The sequence below is a fragment of the Crocodylus siamensis genome, chromosome 5, assembly GCF_052110815.1.
Source record: "Crocodylus siamensis isolate JL-2025a chromosome 5, ASM5211081v1, whole genome shotgun sequence".
NCBI lineage: Eukaryota > Metazoa > Chordata > Crocodylia > Crocodylidae > Crocodylus > Crocodylus siamensis.
In genome coordinates, this window is record NC_143399.1 from 180,005,246 (window position 1) to 180,017,532 (window position 12,287).

A 12,287-nucleotide genomic window follows, 5' to 3' on the forward strand; every position below is an offset into this window, starting at 1 on the left:
AAGAGATGCTAAATTTTACTTCTAAATGAGCTAATTCCACTAATCAATCTGATGCCCAAAATTTGGTTCAACATAAGAGTTAATTATTTGCAAACAGTTGTAAATTTGTCAAGCCTCAGCCTGAGGTGTTTCATTACAGGAGTAAATTCTTTTATCAGTTTCAGGTGACTGATTAATCATGTGTAACTAGCAAGTGGCTCTTGCAAAGCTTTCTTTTTGCTCAATGGCTACCAAAAATGCTTTTGATCAAATGGAGTGGACTTCATTGTGTTTGAGCACTTTGATGGCAGCTAGGATGGAATTTATCAAATATATATGTTTACTGTATGCCTTATTACTTACTCTGGTGACTACCAATTGCTTACTCTGGTGACTACCAATTGCTATTTATTACCAGATTACGTTGCTTTTTGAGGTACTTATCACAAAGCCTGGTTCCATTTTTGTGTTGATTAATTATTATTTGTTAAGCTTTGACAATTAGCTCAACCCTTTAAAATCAGAGGCAAAAGAAAGGAGCTTACCAAGGAAAGTAGACTGTTCAGTCCAGTCATTGGTTATAGTGCATGGTCAGAAGGTTCTTATTTTAATGCTAGGAGGAATTTGTTTTACTTCAGGTGGTGAATTCACATGGGGTGACCAAGCCCACAGCATTCACAATGCAATGCCATTCACCTTTTCAGCCAAGCTTTCTTATAGCATCGTGCTTTCTCATATCACTTCTCCTATTGGTGTCCTCAAAAAAGCAAAACCCTAAGCCTGACTCTTGCTGATATAGAAGGGAGGGAGAGAGAAATCACTGATGTCACTACAGTAATAAGTACAAAAATAAGGATGCAGATGGACAGAGAAGCGTGATTAATATTGACACATCCATATTTTAACTGAGTCATGCTTGGTTTCTGGCTTTTGTTAGTGTCCTGTTTTTTGCTATTGTTACTACATGATGTTGAAGTTAATGGAAACTAGAATAAGTACCTCCCATCTGGTAAATGCAACCAAGACAGAAAATTAAAATGCTGTGTAAATCTCACAAGATTAAGGCATAAACTGCAGCAGGCAGTGCAATGGCGGATGCTCAGAGGTACAGGAGACCTTCTCTTAACATTATTCTGATAACACAAAATCAATTTACATTAAACACATTTTTCATATAACCATCACCACCACATGCTATTTGATTATTTACTTATGAATGCAGGAATTGTATCTTAATATGTTTTCTGCAATTGTTCTGTAGAGGTTTTATTAGTCCTAAAAATGCTTTGTGCAATCAGGGTACTTTGTCATAAAAATTGCCAGGTTTTGCCACACAAATATATTAGAATCATAATTAAAATGCTGTGTTGTTGGCTGCAGCAGAAAAATATTTTAAAACTATATCCTTTCCAGGCACTTGAATGACTGTTTATATGAGATATTCCTACCCTCACACTACAGTCCACTTTGAATTTATTAAGGCATAGAAAATCCAGAAGACAATAAAACACTGTAAGACAGAGTGGTAATACTACCTAGAAAGGAATAAGGAAAGTGTCAGTCAGATCCATGCACAGCACTAGACTAATATACAATATTCTGCCTCTGGGCTACCTCTTCTCTTCTGACATCCTTGAAGGAAAGTCAACAACAGCCAATTAAACAAGCTTCTGTCTCTCAGGGTGTAGATCAGGTCGAAGTCTGTGAATACAGCAATTGAAAAATGGGTCCTGAACGTGATTGAACTAGCTTACCGTATGTTTCAGGTAGCTCCCATAGTGAATAAGTGCTCATCTCCCACACCTGCTACCATGAATGTGTTCAGACTGGAATGTATTTCCAGTGCAGATTATATTAAGAAAACATAAATAAAAGCCAGGCCAGGTTTGGGAAATCTTAGAAATCATGTTAGGAAAAACATTAATGTTTCCTTTGGAATCTGAAAGTGCAATATAAGAATGGTTTCCAGTCTCAAAGGTTGGCTGACAAGACCAGAGAACTGTAGCGTACCTGGAAGCCTGGTGCAGGAAACCCTGCAACATTCCCGACAGTTGTTTGGATTAAGGTACTGGTAGAGGTATTGAATTATACACGACTTTATAATTCAGGTTACAATGCTCTTAACTTCTAGGTGAGGGCTGTTCAACTGTAGCCTGAGGGCTGCATCTGGCACATCAGGGATTATTAACAGGTGGTCCTGTAGCTTCTGTCTGGCTCTGGTTGTTGTGGTGGCCAGAGTCTCTAAAGTCTCCCTCCCTTCTCCAGCTTCTGCTTCCTTCCCCTGCTCCTGGGGTGGGGTGGAGCCAGGAGTGCACTGTGCATGTGGTAAATCCAAGATGCCCACACAGGAAGAGAAAGGCTGGTTTCTCCATGCTGTCCATGTAGCCAGGAGGGAGGCTATGTTGCTCACACTGTCATTGTGGAACAGGGCCACCGGTTTTGCTCATGCAACAGGGAGGAGCTGGGCTGCCTGTGCGGTGGTGGGGACCTGGGCTGCCCAAGCTGTCTGTGCAGGGGGAGACTCCCAGGAGGGCTGCCCACACGGCATATAGCCCCAGGGTCTGTGGCCTGCACAGCATGTGGACCCCTGTCATTCAAAAGCTGGACTTCCCTATTCTAGGTCACTGGTTTAATTATAGCCTAGATTAGAGTAGCTGAAAGTTGTCCTAGTTTGATGACTGTTCAGTTGATATCTGCAGCACAGTGGAGAGAAGTGACAGTTTTGATACTTGTCTGAATTAGGCGGTGAGTTCTTCTGGGTTGGAATGAGAACTTTTCACAAGCTTTGCAAAACATTATGGCTTTCCGTTTTGGCTATGGAAAAAATTCTACTAGACTCCTCAGCAGCAGCTAATAGACACAGATAAAAAAAAAGATTTGCTGGCGATCTTGATGCATCAGAAATGTTGTTTTAAATATATGAATGTATACTGCTTAAGTTCTGACAAGAGATGCTTTCCCGAATCAGGACCTCGTTGTCTAATCGTGTGGAAGTCACTCAGCCTCCCAGTGCCTCCTCATTGTCCTCATCCATCAATTAAGAATAATAATTTACTGCCAGGGTCACTGAGATTCTCATAAGTGGCTAGAGAAGTGCAATGATTATTGTATTTGTCAGCAGCATTCAGAATTTCATGATTAAGATTTGTTATCAGCAGAATAAAACAAAAAACAAGACACTTTGACGAGAAACAGGAGGCCTATAGAACTTTCCTACTTCAAACAGGTTTCTTCATGTATGGACATCCACACTTAGTAAATACTTATATCAGTAGTTCACAACCTTGTTAGACTGGTCACCTCTCAGAAAATGTAAACTCTTAGCTTTTAATCATTTTTTGACCATGGAAAAAATAGAGCAATTCTTTCATTGCAAAGACCTCAGAAAGACTACCGTAGAGCAACATGTTTTTGACGCTATGGATGCCTGTTTGGATACTGTTTATCTTATGGGCATTTCTGTACCTAACAGTGATAATATTGAGCAATACCCTTAGAAGGTGCTCATGGCATCCTGACTGAGAATGACTGACTTAGCTATATCTATAGAACAGTAATATGGTCACTGTTCTGGCTTGAACATGGGGAAGCGCTGAGGTCCCGGAGGGGAGCCCGGTGTCCAAGGAGAGTGGTCGCTCCTTAAGGAGACGATCCTCCAAGCCCAAAGGAAGGTAATCCCAATGAGGATCAAAGGGAGCAGGAGGGCACACAAGCCTCCATGACTCACCAAAAGCATCCGGGAATGTCTCTTTGCTAAAAGGGAGGCGTACACCCAATGGAAAGAAGGGGTCATCACCAGGGAGGACTGTACTGCAGTCGCTCAGGAATGTAGGAGGGCAGTCAGGCATGCCAAGGCAGAGATGGAATTAGGACTAGCTTCCCAGATTAAGGACAATAAGAAGTCCTTCTTTAAATACATAGGGGGTAAAAAGAAGGTCCCGGGTAATGTGGGGCCCCTGCAGGACACGCTGGGAAATTTGGTCGTCACACCAGATGACAAAGCTAACATGTTTAACGATTTCCTTGCCTCTGTCTTCCTAAGTAGGGACCAGAACAGCCACCTCCCTGCTGGGCTCCCCTCGGGCCCCAGGGGGGCACACCTGGGCCAAGGGTTAGTGAGGAACTAGTTAGGGAGCTTCTGGAGGGACTGGACGTATTCAAGTCAGCCGGTCCGGACAATCTCCACCCTAGAGTACTAAAGGAATTGGCTGAGGTCATTGCAGGACCCCTGGCACGGCTGTACGAGCACTCATGGTGCTCTGGTGTGGTGCCGGAGGATTGGAAGAGGGCCAACGTGGTTTCCATCTTCAAAAAAGGCAGGAAGGAGGACCCAGGAAACCATAGGCAAGTTAGACTTACCTCGATCCTAGGCAAGCTGTTCGAGAAAATTATGCTGGTACACATCCATGAGGGGCCAGCAGGGGACTGCATGCTTAAGGGCAACCAACATGGGTTCATCAGTGGCAGGTCCTGTCAGACCAACCTGGTGGCCTTTTACGATCAGATCACCAGATCATTAGATGCAGGGGTAGCAGTGGACATAGACTTCCTGGACTTCCGGAAGGCTTTTGACACTGTCTCTCACCCTGTTCTCATTAAGAAACTGGGGGCCTGCGGTGTCGACACCCACACAATCAATTGGGTTGCCAACTGGCTGGAGGGCCGCACCCAGAGGGTGGTGGTGGGTGGGTCCTTCTCAGCTTGGAAGGACGTGGGAAGTGGGGTTCTGCAGGGCTTGGTCCTCAGGCCCACATGGTTCAACATCTTCATCAGTGACTTGGATGAGGGGGTAAAAAGCACCCTGTTCAAATTTGCTGATGACACTAAGATGTGGGGGGATGTGGGCATGCTAGAAGGAAGGCTACAATCAGACCTAGACAGGTTACAAGGGTGGGCGGATGAGAATAGGATGGGTTTCAACACAGACAAGTGCAAGGCGATGTACCTCGGGAGGAACAACCGGCATCATACATACAGGATGGGGAACTCCCCTTTTGTCTGCACAGAGGCAAAAAGGGATCTTGGAGTCATCATTGACTCCAAGATGAACATGGGCCAGCAGTGTGGGAAGGCAGTCAGGAAGGCCAACCGCACCTTGCCATGCATCCACAGATGCATCTCAAGCAGGTCCAAGGAGGTGATCCTCTCCCTCTATGCGGCACTGGTCAGGCCGCAGCTGTAGTATTGCATCCAGTTCTGGGCGCCACACTTCAAGAGGGATGTGGACAACATGGAGAGGGTCCAGAGGAGGGCCACTCACATGATCAGGGGGCAGCAGGGCAGGCCCTATGAGGAGAGGCTACGGGACTGAACCTGTTCAGCCTCCACAAAAGAAGGCTGAAGGGGGATCTAGTGGCCTGTTATAAACTAATCAGGGGGGTTCAGCAGGCATTGGGGAAGTCCCTGTTCCCCCGAGCACTGCCAGGAGTGACCAGGAATAACAGTCACAAGCTGGCAGAGGGTAGATTTAAGCTAGATATCAGGAGGCGCTACTTCACGGTCAGGGCGGCTAGGATCTGGAATCAACTTCCAAGAGAAGTGGTGCAGGCTCCTAGCCTGGGGGGTTTTAAGAAGAGGTTAGATGAACACCTTGCCGGGGTCATTTGACCCCAGTACTCTTTCCTGCCATGGCAGGGGGTTGGACTAGATGATCTACTTAGGTCCCTTCCGTCCCTAGAAACTATGACACTGAAGGCAGATCAAGTGCAGGGTGCAGGGAGAAATGTAGGGAAATGGCAGGCACATGAATTACAACAGAATGAGTGAGTATACCATATTGTACCAATTAAAAATTGACCCTTCATATAAATTAACCTCATATTTTCAGGTTCAATTTGAGGAAAAACAGCCGTTTCCCGATATAAGTTGGTAACTACAGATAAAACTTTTGAACTGCTGTTGCTTTTACAAAGACCCATAGGAGAATTAAATAACCAAGGAAAGAACCAAAAGGGTTAAATATACTACAAATTCTAAAATCAAAACTGTGCTAAAATTGATTTGGTATTTTTAATTACATGTATAAAAATAATACAAAAGCCAAAATGGTCTGGGGATTGATTATAAGTTGACCCTGTATGTAAGTCAAGTACAATTTTTATGTTTCTTTTGAAGAGCAAAAAATGGTAAATTTATAGTCAGGATAATATGGACTAAAATCTTTTCTAGCTATGGTATTTTCCAGTTATTCAGTAACTGGCTGATTTGATCAAACATCATGGACCAAATAATTTGTAATAAAAATAATGCAAGTTCCACCCTTTATGGCATTCACTTTGGACTGGTATTTATTGAATGGTTTGGCTCAACTAGTAAAGATTGACATTTATTTAATAGGGAATCTTAACATTATGAATATAATAACAGAGAAAAGTCCAGGAAAGTCTGGTGATGATAACACAAGATGACAGTTAAATTTTGTTACTCATTGTAGGACGAAATGTACAAAATAACACACATTCCACATTCCCACTTTGCAGTAACCTGCCTGGTACATATGTGCAAGTCAGGGTTTATGTATTTACAAGTCTGATTTACACATACCTAGGGGTGTTTGCATCTCTGCTACATATACTTACCTCTGTGTGTGTATTTTGCCATATCCGCATAGAGCACTCTATCACTACTGGAACACTAGCTATAGCATACTGACAAACCTCCAACCATGGGAGCAGCCTCTACTCACAAAGCTATGCCTGGTACTGGTATTGTAAAACTACTCCTCACAGACTCTACTGGTAAAAAACCCCCAAACCATAGACACATCTCCTGTATAATTGTGTCTGTACAGGGGACTCCTAATAGCACAGTTGATTCAGTCAGAGATCACCTCTTCATATTCCTAGCTATGCTGACAGAAATCTGTAGTGTAGACATTGCCTCTAGGCCAAATCTAACTAAAGGCTGTTTTATGTGTTGTGCAAGTTGTGATCAATTATATCTTCCTATTCACACTGCTAATACAGTCAAGAAATCAAAGTGATAGAACTGACTTTATGGCAATAAAAAGGAAAGCACTTCATCATAGAAAACTGGAAATATTTTGTCTCATAATGCATGAACCAGGAATATGAGGTTTCTGAATTTTCCATCCCATTAGGCATGTATTTCATCTGTTTACATGAACACAGTTTCACGGGGGGGAAGCAGAAGGAGGTATTTATTCTGTGTTGTGTACTGAAATAATGAGATGTGCTAAAATGCCTAGTCACTCTGTTGGACATGCGCATTTTAAGTCACAGAAGCTCTGTTCACATGTTTGCTTATGTTATGAAATCAGGAGTATTCAGCATATATTGTAAATGCAGGAAGAACATATTTGTTGCTGAAACAGTTGAACTTTTATACCTACACCTGTGAACTTTGCTGTACTTCAACCTTTTCTCTATCTTATATTGAGATTCAGCAAAGAAGTTAGTACTGAGTAGAAACATATAGCGAGTAGAAACAGATACTCCATTGCAAGCACACTTGCTTTACGGCTTAAAGTAAAATGCTTTCTCAGAATCACAAACTCATTCAGTCAAACAGCTGTCTGCTGACCAAGACCAGTATTTCCAACTGCTGTGTATTGTTATAAAATATCATTTGGGAAATATCAATTACAACTTAGTGAAGATTTATTTATATTGTCAGATTTTTGATCCTGAAAAAGGAGGCAATAATGGAAATAAAGCGGCGAGTTAAATTTACAGGTTTCACTTACAAAGAACTAAAGGGTGTTTAATTATTTCCCCTGGGAAGTGTTCTGTGGGACTGTATTGCAGAATTAGCAATTATTTTTAAAAACATATGTTACAGCTTGCAGGTGCCACAAAGACAAAGATCCTTCATCATCAAGGATTGCTGTTTTTATTTTGATTGCATATGATGTGATGAAAGAAAGATTTAACAAACATTGTGTCTAACATGCTTAAAAAGGCATCATTTATTTATAGCAAACAGTGAGAATTCATAATTTGCTTACAATAAAAGCGAAACATACATTTGTTCTTTTTCCTTGTTACATTTTAATTACGGTTTTCCCAAATGCCAAGGAGGAAGCTTCAATGAACTGGCTCTCTTTTTCAAGTTGCATATCATTTTTTCCATTAGAAGTGCTGAATGTTCTTCTGAACCATCCAGTATCATCTAGGGATTCTTCTCCCTTTGTAACTCGGTGATTGTTCATCTGTCTTCTGCCAGTAAATGTGTAGTGTAATAATACTGAAACTTTAGAGGCCTGAATATGCATTCTGAGTGTATGTAAGTTCCCACTGACTTCAACGACACATTTTCCACTTGCTGCCCGTTCACAGGTGCATTAATATTAAAAGGGATTATTTTAAACTAAAAAATAAAATGTAAACCATCTATTTCAGAGTCCGGCCACAGGCACACAGCTAAGGGTTTTATTGATGCTGTACCCACATATCTGAATTCACAACAAATAGTTTTAACAAATATTAACTATGATGAAACTGCAAAAAAGAGAAACAACCTTTATTTGTTCACAGAATTTGATTAATGCCATAATCCCACAAAGACTTAAGAATGTGCTGACTTTACTTATGTGGGTAGTCCATGTTTAAGGTGAAGTAATATGAATGCTTTTGAAGGTTCAGGGCCTAAGAAAAGTAACAATGGTTACTGTAGCCATGACTTGCTTTTCTACAGTGAAGAACAAATTATTTGTTATTAATAAATTATTTGAGATAGTTCATGTCTATTTCTGTTTGCTTGTGGGCAAATTGAAATCTTTATTATTCTAAATTATTAGCTAAAAGACTTTGTATAAGTAAATCTGGTTCTCTCTCTGTTCCCAAGAAATTCATTATAAACCTTTGAACCTGGAGCTATTTTGATTGGACTCAGAGGTCCTGTGATATGTTCCTGTTCAATGAATCAAAGTCCAAGATGTAGGGTCCAGTGGATACTCAGAAATGAATTCCAAATCCACCTTCTCTGAATATTCTCCATTGCTCAGTTAAAACGGGCTATGTTGGTGACTGTTCTCAACAATAAACTAATTTGCTAGAATTTTATGAACAGCAGATATAAGAGGGATGCAAACAGAGCAAAAGTAAATCAACTGAATCATTATAACAGGAATTAACAGAAATACTTTTCCTGTTCACACATTTTATTGCAATATTATTCCATCCACTGCAGCATTTTGTATTCTCATCCATTTTTACTTTAATATACAAAATGTGCTGAGTCTTCAGTTCAAATATACAACATTTAGAGGGTGCATTTGCTGTCCTGAATAAATGACAAATATTCCACTATTCCCCATATACAGTCCCTTACAACAATCAGAGATTTAACATTTGCTCCCTCAAATAGTTGCTAATCTAGACAACTGTCTCTGTATGTAAAAATCAGCCATTAGCAGTACTCATCAATGAAGGGACAGTGTTTAAAAAGGCAGATTGGTCACATAAATAATCAGAAATGTATTTTGTACAGTTTGTTTCCTTTTCTAATTTGGATTACAGCCCAACCCTGCACATTTTAGAAAGACAGAAAAGATAAAGCCATTCTGTTTGTGTGCAGTCTAGGGTACCTGATTTGAGTCAGATCCTGTTTACCTTACTTGTGTGAGTTATTCCTTTGACTGGAAGGGGTTTACTTGCACAAGCAAAGTGAGGGACAGAAACCAAATGCTAGCTGTATTGTTCTATTCAGCATATGTTCATATTCTAAGGTCAGTTATTTCTGTGCAAGATAAAAACTGTAACTAAAATTTGAAACTAGAGACCTAAGGTTAGCAGAGACCATATGAAAGTTTGATTGTGAAATACGATCCTGGACACATTTTCTAATGGGCAAGACTTAGAATAATTTCTGATTCAGGTAAAAATGTTAAAGTCAATAATGCTTTTCCATTGAAGTCAATGGAAATTCTGATTGCATGAAGGCTAAGTGAAGACTGCAAGATTTGGCACTAAGAACAATGATAATTTTCATCTGCAGAAGCCCTAGTAAATGAAGGGGTAAAAATGATGTAATTGCAAATTAATGGCAAGAAAAAAGTTAAGGAAAAAACATTGAATTCTGAAACAAAAATATATTAAGGCTAAGATCTCTTTTGTGCCAGGCTTAAAAAGAATGAGGTAAAAAGAAAGCCTGGAAGAAAAATAAAGACTTCACTGAAGGAACATATAGAAATCAAACACAGGAAAACTGTTGGGGACTTAATAGTGCTAGAGGTAAATTGGCCACTATTCTTTCTATCAGAAAGAGACCAGAGTACTTGATTAAGTTAAACAGCAGCCATTTCTTTGTTCCCAAGAATAGAGAAAGCAGCATTTCGACCAGACAACTGAGACAGAGAACCCAGGAAAAAATCTATTAAAGAGATAACAAAGGAGAAAGGCACTTATACTAATTCTGTCAAAATTCATGTAGCATCCTGAGAGGTTTGTAAAAGCTATATATTCTCTCAGTCACATAGGGAACAGAACATAGTAGAATATTTGAGTGTAATCAAAAACACCGTTGATTTCTGGTCATTCTGTGATAAGTTAAAGGCCCCAATAACTCCTGATGAAATAAGCTAGGCAGCTAAATCTATGAGGACTAATAAAGCACCATGGCCATATGGATTCACAATTAATTTTTATAAAGACATGAGCACTTAAGCCTTTATAATGTCAAGATTATTTCAAGAGACACCATAGAAATGAAGGCTAGCAGGCTCACCGAATTATACTGTTGTAGCTATTTTACCTAAAGCAGGAAAATAAATGACCATCAGTATTACAGGCCCATCGTTTGTTGCAAATAGTCATGCACTGGGAGTTTAGAATATTTACTGATCTGATTGCAATGTTTAACAGCCAGATTACAAATGCAAAAATGATTGACTGCAGCTGTATTCACTGAAACCATTATTCAACTGCAGGGAAGAATTTTCTAGCTTTCTCCACATTCCCCTTTTAGGAATTTAGGGTCTAAGGAAGAAACTAAAAGTTAGATTTGGGAAGATAATGACTTTAACAGCAATTTTTCTGATAGCTACATTTAGAATGCTCAGTATACCAAATATATTGTTACACTCAAATTCTCAGTTTTACCAGTGCAAATCCATTGACCTCACTAGTATTACTTTAGGTTTATACTGATGCAAGAGCAAAATTCAGCTCACTCACTTCATATTTAGGTTAATATAGAGATTTATTATCCCTCTAGGTAAACATTGACCTTGGCTTCACCTTGTTCAATATTTACTTCCCAGGTCAATAAATCTTCATATTAACTGCAGCTAAAATCACTCTTTGCTTACCAGATAAAGACTAAACAGGGCTTCATATGAAGACAGCATTCATCAGATAAACTCTTCAGGTTGTTTTGCCTTCTTGTGGACTTACTGTTGTAAAAGGGTAATCTGCTAATATCCATAAACAGTGGGAGGTGTTTCCTTCAAAGAATTTTTATTTATATTTCCACCCATTTTATATCATTATGTTACATGTATCTAGGAGCAGATTCTGCCACTGTTACTCATAGCGAGGAGTTCTTTACTTAGTTAATACCCCACGAATTCAAGATAATGATCGTAACTGCTCAGTATGAATAAGATGCCAGAATAAAATCCTAAACATAACACTTTTGGTTCAGAAAGCTGACTAAGAGTAGTAAGAATGACAGTGCAATAAAATGGTAACAACAAAGCAACATCTGATTATCCTGAGTGAGAATAAAATATTGAACTTGCAAGAAGTGAGGAGACATCAAAGGCCTGACCTAACTCCCACTGCTGTCAATGGGAGTCATTCCATTACTTTAATGGAAAATGTATTGGGCCCCAAATCATTAGAAGCATAATGACAAGCAAAAGGCTGGGGCTAGAGATTTTCTTTAAAACAAGAGTCAGTTAAAAGAGGAAGAGAGTTACAGACAGCAATGTTTATCATGTTTTATTTCTTTGATATCTCCCCATAAATTTCATACATCATGCTAATTAAACATCTTGTACAGCTTTCTCTACATCCAAGATAAAAAATATGCTTTGTCTATAGATCTCTCAGATTTCTTTTAGACCTGATTGTACCATATTTCACTTTTAAGTAGCCTCTGAACAATATAAAATATTTATGCTTAACTATTATCTAACAAATAGAAGACCTGTCTAAAGATAACTACTCAGATTACAGACGTATTAAATATTCTTAAATATTCTGAGGAACAGAATCTAGGCCGTTTTAAGTGCAAATACTAAACTGCAAAGCCTTAAAATGCTATTTAAGATCTCACTTTAAAAAAGTATCAGACTATTACACGTGCAAGTATTCTCTTTGAAGTTGATGGGATTAGTCATGGGT

The 12,287-nt window shown here is 39.6% G+C and overlaps 1 protein-coding gene across 1 annotated transcript in view; it reads left to right on the forward strand.

Moving 5' to 3' along the window:
• Positions 1-6,643: 6,643 nt before the first annotated feature.
• The window catches only part of LOC149864982 (uncharacterized), a 64,781-nt gene continuing 59,137 nt past the window's right edge, over positions 6,644-12,287 (forward strand). The window contains exon 1 of the mRNA XM_090049815.1: positions 6,644-6,716. Coding sequence (XP_089905941.1) covers positions 6,644-6,716 — 73 coding nt within the window. The remainder of the gene's footprint in view (positions 6,717-12,287) is intronic.